The sequence below is a fragment of the Schistocerca cancellata genome, chromosome 9, assembly GCF_023864275.1.
Source record: "Schistocerca cancellata isolate TAMUIC-IGC-003103 chromosome 9, iqSchCanc2.1, whole genome shotgun sequence".
NCBI classification, from domain to species: Eukaryota; Metazoa; Arthropoda; class Insecta; order Orthoptera; family Acrididae; genus Schistocerca; species Schistocerca cancellata.
In genome coordinates this window covers 64,117,378-64,130,211 of record NC_064634.1, presented here as the reverse complement: position 1 = coordinate 64,130,211, position 12,834 = coordinate 64,117,378, and the positions used below count along the sequence as shown (strand labels likewise).

The 12,834-nt window shown below is 39.7% G+C and overlaps 1 protein-coding gene across 2 annotated transcripts in view; it reads right to left on the bottom strand.

Annotated features, from left to right (window-relative positions):
* Positions 1–12,834, bottom strand: part of LOC126100165 (protein argonaute-2-like) — a 288,991-nt gene that overhangs the window by 253,942 nt on the left and 22,215 nt on the right. For both annotated transcript variants that reach the window (XM_049910711.1, XM_049910712.1), the window contains exon 2: positions 5,219–5,264. In XM_049910711.1, coding sequence (XP_049766668.1) covers positions 5,219–5,234 — 16 coding nt within the window. In that variant the 5' untranslated portion in view covers positions 5,235–5,264. The remainder of the gene's footprint in view (positions 1–5,218; positions 5,265–12,834) is intronic.

Sequence of the window (12,834 nt, the reverse complement as noted above, 5' to 3'; positions counted from 1 at the left end):
CTCTGCCATCGCATCTACCAGTCTTTTTCCCTACTCTGTTCCTCCTCTTTCCCTTCCCAGCCTCCCCCCTCCCTCCCCCTCCTACTGCTGCTGCTTTGCCTGGAGGCCTTATCCTGCAACCTCTAGCCCTGGCACACTGCTGGGCAGTGACGATTCCTCTTCTCCCACCTGTACTGTGCTATCTCTCCCACTTCCCTGCTCACTTCCAGTTGTTCCCGTTCGACAAGTTTCAATTGCATTCTATTCGGAGCTGCCAGAGATAGTGATCACATATGTGAGGTGTGCTTCCGTGTGTGAAGTGTGTGCATTTTTCTTTTCTGAAGAAGGTTTTGGCAAAAAGCTCATACGTAACAGTCTTTCCATTGTGTGTGACTGCACCTCAACTTATCTTTATGGTGAGTAACAATATATCCTTTTCATAATATTGTTGATATTCCAAGCTGCACTTTCCATTGACTGAAAATTTTAACACTAATCATTTACATGCCTGCCACTGGTGTGTATGTATACAAAATTACACTAGCATAGAACCCTGTGTTCTGAGTGCTTCACTTTTTAGTCAGGCAGTCAACTTTTCGAAAGAGATCCGTTGATAGTAAATAACAGCTCACTTGAGTGAGTTACTTTGCTTGGTGGTTAAAATGGCAGCTACGTCAGAAATACATTTTGTACACTTTTCAAACTATAGTTCAGTGCAGGAAATGTCCAGTTAGGAATACAGCCACATGGCTCTTGCAAGTACTCTGTTGCAATCAGTAGTGGGCTAAACATCCGTAAAGACAGTACATCAGTTTTTCAACTCGTCTTTCATTAGTATCGTTTGCTAAGGGAGAATGTTTTAGCTAACACTTATTTTGTGAATTTGTTGAGCACAACACTGCATTGAAATCTTACTTCTTGGAGAGCTAATTTTTTCTGGCAAAGAATAAAACAGTCATTTGTATGACTTTAAAATAATCAGAAATTAAATTACTTTTAGAAGACACATAATTTAGTCTCACCCACAGTAAGACATGATAGCAAGAATACCTACAGAATTAGCCTGGTAAAGAACAGAAACCCAAATTTCACACATTCTAACTAATAAATGCAGATACATAAATACATATTATCAAAAAATTATTTTTGGAGTTTGTATTGCAACCAGAGGTGCTATCATACATTCATAGTATCAAAGAAGCGCAACAACAACAACAACAATTTCTGTGACATGGTAAAACAAAGATAACATGATAATGTGTGTTTCAGAAATGAATTGTGTATTTGTAAGACCATTAGTTTATGCTAATAATGGAAATTAGGGCAATGTATTGATACAATAAATTACAACGCACCAATACAACAAAGTTTATTTATGTGCATACAGGGTAGCTGGTCATTACACAGACCAAATGCATTTTAGAGCAATAAATATATATATTTAAACCAAAATCAGCAGTTGCTCCATAGCACATCAATCAACAGGTACATTATGTGATCAAAAGTATCAGGACACCTGGCTGAAAATGACTTACACATTCGTGGCACCCTCCATCGATAATGCTGGAATTCTATATGGTGTCGGCCCACCCTTAGCCTTGATGACAGCTTCCACTCTCCAGGCATACATTCAGTCAGGCGCTGGAAGGTTTCTTGGGGAATGCCAGCCCATTCTTCACGAAGTGCTGCATTGAGGAGAGGTGTCTATGTTGGTCGACGAGGCCTGCCACGAAGTTGGCTTTCCAAAACATCCCAAAGGTATTCTATAGGATTCAGGTCAGGACTTTGTGCAGGCCAGTCCATTACAGGGATGTTATTGTCATGTAATTACTCTGCCACAGGCCGTGCATTATGAACAAGTGCTCGATCGTGTTGAAAGATCCCCGAATTACTCAACAGTGGGAAGCAAAAAGGTGCTTAAATCATCAATGCAGGCCTGTGCTGTGACAGTACCATGCAAAACTACAAGGAGTGCAAGCCCCCTCCATGAAAAACACGACCACAATATAACACTATTGCCTCCCAATTTTACTGTTGGCACAACACATGCTGGAAGACGATGTTCACCAGGCATTCACCATACCCACAACCTGCCATCAGATCGCCACATTTTTTTACGTTCACCTGCTTTAGGCTTTATTTCTTCGCTGATAGTCCTCTGTGTCGATGTACTGCATTGTTATACTGGCTGAAAAATGGGGGTGGAAGATCAACACTGATTACTGTACATGATGTAGCCGACAGTTGCATTTCATAGTTTTTTACTTTCACTTTTCCCACACCTACCAGGATGTCAAGGGACTATAACATCGCAGGACAAGGGCGTGTCTAGCCCCTGCATGCTCACCCCACGCGTAAGCTACTGTCCCTCCCTTTCACTGCTTTCGTTCACACAAGAGTTGCAGTCTGGCCAGAGTGCTTTGAGATAGTGGTCATGTGTATCTGAGGTGTGCCTGCTTATGTACCTACATATGTTTGTTTTCCTTTCTTTTCCGAGAAGGCTTTCGCCAAAAGCTCAGTGACTAACAATCTTTTTGTTGTGCTTGTCTGCAACTCAATGTGTCATCTTTACAGCAAGTAGCAATCTATCCTCTGTAATTAAGTACATAATTAATGAAATGAAAATGATTAGTATCCATTATGAGCTGCTTGGTGGCAGATTTGGTCCATTTGCACATAATATCTGTCTTGCATAAAGCCAGAGAGAAATTATTAATGTATCAACAGCCATGAAACACCAATATGAGAAGACTTATCAGATAAAATGAGAGAATTCAGTATATTTTATTTCAAGAACACTAAATAATTAAATTCCTGAATCTGAAATTTCACCATGATAAATGAAAATATTTAACATCTTAGTTGAAAATAATGCTCTCTGATACTGCCGTACTTAGGTAACAATGTCACTGAACAACAATCACACACCACAACTGACTTAATGATTATAAAGTTCTTTTCTACAAGTGAAAATGATTAACTTTCTTAACACAGAATTGTTAGTTGAAACTGCATATTTATCAGAAGAGTACTTCAAAGCAATAAGAGAACAATTATTTTTTTTTTTTTAATTTTCCCGATATGTAGTGTTTTTAAGTTTCCATTTACGTTTCCCTAACAATCTATCACAAAAACCAGAGCAGTTCCATGCCCGTTTGGCTGCCCCATCCTCATTTAAATCCGAGCTCATGCTTACTGCCCTATGCTTCATTGGACGAATGTTAAGCTCTAATCTACCTTCCACTAGCATAAATATATTTGGGGCAAAATTTTAATGGACACAAGCTGAAGAGGAGTTGATTACTCCACTTCAGTAATCATGCTTACTGCAGTACAAGTCACAATCTCTAAGAGTATGGAAATAACTGAAAGCACAGTTACTTTTTTTACAGCAAAAATAAGTGATATTTGTGGTTATAAAGGTAGGTAGGGAAAGTTAATATACATTTTAATTGCTGCATGAAAAAGTCTCTCCTTATTCACAATGAACAATATATAATTTGAAAAGCTTGATGTCTAGAGGACTGACATGATTGAGTCTCTAAAGATATTTAAAACATACAAAATTTTTTTGGTCATTTGTTACAATTCTTGTTAGGTATGCAACTTTGGCAAATAAATGATTCATTTATGGACAACACGTTTCTTAAGCCATTGTAATTTGCTGAGAATGCCTTTCTACACTTACCTAATCATTCAAGCAATGCCTCACTTATAATGGATACAAAACCACAATCTGCACACTACTGACCTCGCCATGCCTCGATCAAACTAACGGAAGAGGCCAATGTCTTTGCACAGAATGTAGCTGTGACAGAAACAGCTGGACGCCAGTGTTCTCGATACATTAACACGATTCCACAAAACATGCAGTACTGGATTTGCTTAGTGGAATATTAATAAGAAAAAGAAATGTTAGGAATAGGTATTAAAATCCATGGAGAATAAATAAAAACTTTGAGGTTCGCCGATGACATTGTAATTCTGTCAGAGACAGCAAAGGACTTGGAAGAGCAGTTGAACGGAATGGACAGTGTCTTGAAAGGAGGGTAAAAGATGAACATCAACAAAAGCAAAACGAGGATAATGGAATGCAGTCGAATTAAGTCGGGTGATGCTGAGGGAATTAGATTAGGAAATGAGACACTTAAAGTAGTAAAGGAGTTTTGCTATTTGGGGAGCAAAATAACTGATGATGGTCGAAGTAGAGAGGATATAAAATGTAGACTGGCAATGGCGAGGTAAGCATTTCTGAAGAAGAGAAATTTGTTAACATCGAGTATAGATGTAAGTGTCAGGAAGTCGTTTCTGAAAGTATATGTATGGAGTGTAGCCATGTATGGAAGTGAAACGTGGACGATAAATAGTTTAGACAAGAAGAGAATAGAAGCTTTAGAAATGTGGTGCTACAGATTAGATGAGTAGATCACATAACTAATGAGGAGGTATTGAACAGAATTGGGGAGAAGAGAAATGTGTGGCACTACTTGACTAGAAGAAGGGATTGGTTGGTAGGACATGTTCTGAGGCATCAAGGGATCACCAATTTAGTACTGGAGGGCAGCGTGGAGGGTAAAAATCGTAGAGGGAAACCAAGAGATGAATACACTAAGCAGATTCAGAAGGATGTAGGTTGCAGTAGGTACTGGGAGAGGAAGAAGCTTGCACAGGATAAAGTAGCATGGAGAGCTGCATCAAACCAGTCTCAGGACTGAAGACCACAACTTTTAAAAACAACAACACTTTTCTGCACACTTTTGCAATTAATTTAAAACATTATGACACACAAAATAAACAACAGATAGATAAATAATGCAAACAACAAAAACAAATCACCTGTTTTGTTAGACATCACAAGTGTCATCTACAACTGACTCTTGCAACTGAGACCTGCGGCAACAGAGTGATGTGACAATGGTGTACAGATAGAAGGAATGACCAAGCTCACACTCTGGTTGTTACTATGATATCTTTCCTGTATGCAACTAATTGTCAATCACTTAGTTATTTCAGTCTAGGTAAAGGAAAATTAAGCACCTTTGGTGTGCTCTGAACCTAAAACACTGGTTTTACAATCAATTTAAAAACTGTTGGGGGGGGGGGGGGGGGGGGGGGGATGTCTGAGCAGCGACACAATCTTTTTAAAAAGTATGCTACACTTGTTGATATACCCACTCTGACACATTTAAACAATAATAGAAAGTCTGACAAAAAGCTTTCACAATAGCACTGTACTTACTTTTTCCTTTCCCCATGTTGACTTAGCTGACAGTGCAGAACCAAATCTGAAATAAGACAAAGATAAGTCAGTTTCTTGCTCAATGAAGATACTGCTACCTGCTGATCATTTACACGAGTGATTTATTTGTATCCATATAAACAGACTCTAGATTTAAATTTGCTGTTTACTGTTTACAATTTAACATTGTCTATTTCCGTCTCCTTGTCCACGTTAACAGCTGGGTCCCTCCCAACTTAGCCCACGTCTTTCCAACTGTCCCAACTATACATCATTGTTACCTCAAGAAAGAACAGACAATTCCAAAAGCTAGGATTACTATTTTCTAATTAATAGTGTTTCTATTAGCAGTACTAACAAACTATGTCTGCTGATGGAAATTGCTGACCAGCTACTCTGACTTAATTTTAACCATTTTCTAAACTGAAATTTTAACTTTATACAATTGTTTTACATAAATTGTCATTTATGGAAACAGGATTTGCCTTAATGTATCTTTTGCAATAAATGCCCACACTTTTTTTTTATCAGTGACATTGGGAGGTGAGATCAGTAATCAAAGATAGGAGTATATCAATGTTATTAGCCAACATTACAGTGTCATCTTTAAACCAATAGCTGGGCCTTCTCCCATTTATTCTTAAGCTGCTATTTTCACATTTTTTTCTGTCATTTCTGGGACAGCTGAGAACAGCTTGTCTGAAACCACCTCCTATATAGAAATCATTCATTGATTATCTTACTACTTTCACCAGTACTAGATAAAAGTTTTTAGACACTTAGAATGTAAATCCAAAGAAGGGGTTGTGTGTGTGTGTGTGTGTGTGTGTGTGTGTGTGTGTGTGTGTGTGTGTGTGCGCGCGCGCGCGCTTGCAAATGGAATAATATTTGAACCTTTTTCTTTTTACAGATGACACTGTAGTGTTTGCACCCAGTGCAGATCAACTACAACAATAAATGGACGAGCTTTACAGAGTAAGCAACTACAAGAGAAATGAAATAATGTGTAACAATAGAAAATTGTGCAAATCAATGGTGAAGTCATACATGTAACACAAAGATAGGTTTTTATATTTACTATACAATGGATAGACAAAAAAAAAGAAATGTACTGTCAGCTTATAATGAAAAAGCCATTATCTTAGGAAACAAAAATTTTACGGAAAGTTAAATAAACTGATTTTGAATTAAAAGTTTTATGTTGTATCTCACCTAAGCTTTATACCTTATTTTCACATCTAATTGTAGCATTTTACACTTATAACTGCCAAGGTTCTTAATGAATATCTTAATTTAAAGTCTTTCCTTCTCTCATCCCGTACAGTATGTCTCCCCTGACCCAGGGTTCTGGGTGACTTTTCTAAACTGTACCCCTTTCCCTAAAAGTCTCCACTCCTTTTCCTTCACCCCTCTTCCTCCCCCTTCAACTCTTCTGCCAGAGAGTCATTGGCTCCGAAAGCTTGTAAAAGGCGCTCTGCTGCTGCCAGTTGGTGGGTAGATTTTTTTATCTATCTATTTACATTATATATCTAAAAATAAAGATGATGAGATTTACCAAACAAAAGCGCTGGCAGGTCGATAGACACACAAACAAACACAAACATACACACAAAATTCAAGCTTTCGCAACAAACGGTTGCTTCGTCAGGAAAGAGGGAAGGAGAGGGAAAGACGAAAGGATGTGGGTTTTAAGGGAGAGGGTAAGGAGTCATTCCAATCCTGGGAGCGGAAAGACTTACCTTAGGGGGAAAAAAGGACAGGTATACACTCGCACACACACACATATCCATCCGCATATACACAGACAAAAGCAGACATTTGTAAAGGCAAAGAGTTTGGGCAGGGATTTACATTATATTATCAATCATTGATTATTTTTGTTGCTAACTTAAAGATTAAAAAAAAGTGTACATACTAAAGTGATTAATGTCTGCTTTGGTGATGAAACCAGCTGAAATCATTTTTTTTTTTTTTTTTTTTTTTTTTTTTTTTTTTCTTCTCCTTCCCCCTCATTTAACATGGTTTCCCTCACTAGAGCACAACACATAGGTTGTTACCTCTCACTGGCTTACTAATATGTGGGATGTGAGGTTTTTATTTTTTAATAATGCAATAAAAATATTTCGTATTTTTTAAATATTAGGTTTACATTCTAAGTCAATGAAATGGTAAAAACGGCCTTGTGTATTTCTGGTAAATAAATTGAAGTTTTCAAATCTAAATTTCCAAAGTAACTGAAAAGAACAGTTTTCATTCAAAGTGTGATCAGTTTTGCCTTGTGGCAGTGATATAGACAAAGCAAACAAACCACTCAAAATCAGAAGCTGACTCAACAAGAAAGAGCTGTAAATCAGGAAACAACAGATCAGGGAACAAAGCTGGAAGACCCTTTATGCACTTTAAGCCTGGAAGATGGTACAAATAGGTTGTTTGGGTTGCTAATCTAAGTAGTCTTCTTGGAATGATTAATACCTGTTTTTGTTACCTAACCATGAGTGGCATTAAAAGGAGAAGCATTACACTCAGTAGTAGTGGTGACAGTTCTTTGATACATTGGGGGGGGGGGGGGCGGCATCAAGTTGGATGCCCCTCAGTGCAGTATATCATCTAGGATGAGAGACATTCACCCTTCATACCACCTGGCAGCAATAGATAATACATATGTAGGGATGCACGTGAAACACTACGATGTGTTAAAATGCGAAGGAATTATATGTGTAGGTTCACGGAATAAAAGGTACTAGCACACATCAGTTCAGAGGCACAGTGCACCGAGTACCTATGGGCATTAGATAACCAGTAAATGGCACCATCTCTGCACCCACTCCCTAAGCCACCGAGATCAGTAAAAGTTTGAAATTTTATTGTAGTATCCGTCCTCTTAAAGACCGTAAATCGTAATCAGCAGCTGCTCCACCACTGACCAGTATTTAAGGAAAGTACTTAAGTCCAATTTCAGTTCTCGTCATAGGTCAGGTATGATGGTATTTAAGTATATGAATCACTGTCAAAGGTGTTCTACGTGCACACTAGGAATGGGAAGGACAGAGGAGGAAGGTGGGGGGTGGGGGGAGGGTGTGCTGCTGCAAGAGATTTGAGTGCGAGTTTGGTGCAACTGATACATAAAAGATGTAAGATGAAAGCTGCTTTGCAAGAGGCCTGCAGAGAAATACATCACTCTTTAGCAATGTCTCTGACCATTCCAAGTTTGTCAGTATGTGTGGCATCTGGCATTCCGTCTCTCAGACACGATGTCATGTGTGCCCAAATGTCAGTGCCTGGCATTCTCAATTTGTAATGTTTCCATTTCAGTTGCGTCCCTGACGAGCCTGTCAGCAAGTTCATTGCCGTGGAGACCCGAGTGACTTGGCGTACAAAGAAAAGTTAGAGATTCCTGCTCTAAGGAGGTCATGTAATACTTCACGAATGTTGGAGACCAGCACATTTTCTGGGTAGCATTCATCTGCCATCTGCTCCAGGAGTCACTACATACACGAAAATTCAGGTTTGTTTGAGCTTCGATGTGTCTGAGAGCTTGAAATGTGACTTTCTGTTGCATAGTAAATTTACTGTAAAAATTCAGTAGGCAGCACTGCTCAAACTCGTGCACAGACAGGTGTATGCAACAGTCACAGACTTGAGAGCCATCTGTATATGTGATTTCATAAGGTGGATGGACAATCATGATATACAGAGAGATATCACCCGACGTAAGTGATTGAAACTGTAGTGTCTCTGGTACAAGTGCATGTCAATCCACATTACTGTCCTTGGACATACCAAGGGGGATTCTGAGCTAGAGTTCTCCACAAAGTTCCTGTCAACCTGTCGCAGATAGTTCATAAGCAGCTAGATCGCCTCATTCTGAAACAGAATGAAATAAAACAAAGAGCTGTTCCGATTGCTGGTTGACAATGATGACATTTGATCAAAAGGAGCTGATAGCATACTGTCAAAGGTGAGATGCCTCTTCCCACAAGAAGACTATCAACCAAGTTTGTACAGAAGGCTACAGTCGCTTCTTTTATTTTGTACATGGTTTAATAAACCAAATAAAGGTGGTGTTGCTGAACCATGTGAAACACATCCATAACTTAAGGAAGATAAAATAGTATTTTAGAAAACAGTTCAAACCGTTTCCCAAGAGGTAGTGTTGAGGAAATGGCATTTAATTTCCTCATACAACTATCCTTGAGTTAACATACATGTAGCAACTATGCTAAAAATGGAATTTGTCAACTACTATTATAGTATCAGGTCTTACAAGTAAAGCTCCAAGTGGACTTTACAGACCTAAGTCTGCAACACTGCACGAGATTTTGTTGGCAAGAAACAGTACCCATGCTCCTGAAGCCAATCATGTCCATCTCATATACCATTCTGAGGTACCTGTTCCACAGTAAGGTGAGATGGAGATGTGTAATGTATAGCCGGCCGATGTGGCCGAGCGGTTCTAGGCGCTTCAGTCTGGAGCCGAGCGACCGCTATGGTCGCAGGTTCAAATCCTGCCTCGGGCATGGATGTGTGTGCTGTCCTTAGGTTAGTTAGGTTTAATTAGTTATAAGTTCTAGGGGACAGATGACCTCAGATGTTAAGTCCCATTGTGCTCAGAGCCATTTGAACCAAGCATTTGTAATGTATACAATAGTCCTATAGTCCAAACACAAAGATGATGTGACTTACCAAATGAAAGTGCTGGCAGGTCGACAGACTTAGCTTTCGCATCCCGCAACTACCCTCCCGACCTGGTACAGAAGCAAATAACCAGAGCCACTTCCTCATCCTCTCAAACCCAGAACCTCCCACAGGAGAACCACAAAAGTGCCCCACTTGTGACAGGATACTTTCCGGGACTGGATCAGATTCTGAATGTGGCTCTCCAGCAGGGATACGACTTCCTCAAATCCTGCCCTGAAATGAGATCCATCCTTCATGAAATCCTCCCCACTCCACCAAGAGTGTCTTTCCGCCGTCCACCAACCTTCGTAACCTCTTAGTTCATCCCTATGAAATCCCCAAACCACCTTCCCTACCCTCTGGCTCCTACCCTTGTAACCGCCCCCGGTGTAAAACCTGTCCCATGCACCCTCCCACCACCACCTACTCCAGTCCTGTAACCCGGAAGGTGTACACAATCAAAGGCAGAGCCACGTGTGAAAGCACCCACGTGATCTACCAACTGACCTGCCTACACTGTGATGCATTCTATGTGGGAATGACCAGCAACAAACTGTCCATTCGCATGAATGGACACAGGCAGACAGTGTTTGTTGGTAATGAGGATCACCCTGTGGCTAAACATGCCTTGGTGCACGACCAGCACATCTTGGCGCAGTGTTACACCGTCCGGGTTATCTGGATACTTCCTACTAATACCAACCTATCGGAACTCCGGAGATGGGAACTTGCTCTTCAATATATCCTCTCTTCCCGTTATCCACCAGGCCTCAATCTTCGCTAATTTCAAGTTGCCGCCACTCATACCTCACCTGTCATTCAACAACATCTTTGCCTCTGCACTTCTGCCTCGACTGACATCTCTGCCCAAACTCTTTGTCTTTAAATATGTCTGCTTGTGTCTGTATATGTGTGGATGGATATGTGTGTGTGTGCGCGAGTGTGTACCCGTCCTTTTTTCCCCCTAAGGTAAGTCTTTCCGCTCCCGGGACTGGAATGACTCCTTACCCTCTCCCTTAAAACCCACATCCTTTCGTCTTTCCCTCTCCTTCCCTCTTTCCTGATGAGGCAACAGTTTGTTGCGAAAGCTTGAATTTTGTGTGTATAGTGTTCATTTGTGTGTCTGTCGACCTGCCAGCACTTTCATTTGGTAAGTCACATCATATTTGTCTTTAGATATATTTTTCCTTCGTGGAATGTTTCTTTCTATTATAACCATAGTCCTATAGTCCTCTACATATAATGACAATTAGGCTGGGGAGGGGGGAAGTAAAGTTGTTACAATACTGTTGACTGCAACAGCAAAGTGGGCAGCATTTAGAATTGCTCCACATGGAACTCCTTTCACCTGAACACAATGGGTGCTAAGATTGTGCCAACTGATACCTGAAACAGTCAGTGATAAAAAGTTCTGCACAAAAATGAGTACACAACACCAAAAACAACACTTACACAACATAGACAAAATATGATGGCACCATGTAGTATCATATGCTTTCTGTAAATATAAGAACATGGCAATCAGGTATCAGCATTGTGTGGAGGGATCTCCGACTGCAGATGCTAGTTTCATAAGGTGGTCAGTGGTAGGTCAAGACACTCTCTCCCTCTCATAAGATATTCCATTGATCATCTGAACAATTCTTTTATCAAAATGATGTGGAACAAGTCAGTTTACATGATGGGCATACATGATTACTGTTAACATTAATGAACATACCATTTTATTCCTATTCATGTACTAAAGTTTTTTCCTTTCTTTTAAATAGAAAATCGCTGGAATAGATGGCATTGTCCAGGAGAAGAGATTTTAAATTATATTTAAAATTTGCTTCACTACATGTCAGTCATTTATGTTATTGGGCAAATTATCAAAACTTTTTGTTACTGAATATTGATTCCTCTCTGAGCCACTGGCAGCTTTAACAATGGGTAAAAAAGGTAATTTTTCACTCTTGTGTTGTAGTCTTGTACACCAGTGTTATTCTCAAAGCGTGATGGATTATTTATGACAAATTTCATTAGCAAAAATATGTATTGTGACTGTACAGTTAAAATGCCTAGCACCTGGAAGAGGTAACTACATGATGCCCATGAGTGACCACCACATATTATTCTTACTGCTCCTTTTATGCAATCAATAATTTCTTTTTAAGTGATGAGTTACCCCAGAAAATTATTCCAAACGACATTTAGGCCTACTGAGTGTAAATATGCAAAACATGCCAGGAGACATACTTTTGTTTCAAAGATTAGCATTTATACCCAAGAGGAAAAGTAGCTGAACTTAATTGTTTGAGAAGCTCAGTAATATGCTTCTACCAGTCCAAGTTTTCATCAATATGTGCACCCAAAAATTAGGAGCATTCTACCCTACTTACTGACTCCTGCTCATGAGCTACATCAACTGAAGCTGCTCTGGAATAACAAGTAGCCATTTGGATTCTAAGACCAAACAGTCACCTATCAACCATTCTTTCTGATAATTTACATAACATAAGCGTTAGACATGTGGATCTAATTATCTAGGTTGTGTGCATCTTTTCTGGTTTCATGCTATATACTACAATGCTCTCCCACCACATGGTGGGAAAACCTCCCTCTCATCATATTTATCATATTTGATTAAAAATTTCCAAGATACTCTTGACTGCTACTGCTCAGCTGTTGAAGCACCTGGTTGCTTCTTTTGATGAAATCTGGGGACATATATGAACATGAAGTTGAAGCACTACAAAGTTCCCATTAGCTGAGAAGACCACTTCAAGTTTCTAGGTGATGGGAGTGGAAGGAGAAAGTGTTGTTTTCTGCCAGCTCATGGTAATTGGAGAGGTAGGATGATAACTCCAGGACACAGATTGTTCTGCGAAGTGTGCAGCAAAAGTTAACCAATGTCCACGGAGTCAGTGATGAAGTCCCCACTAAGAGAAATTATAATA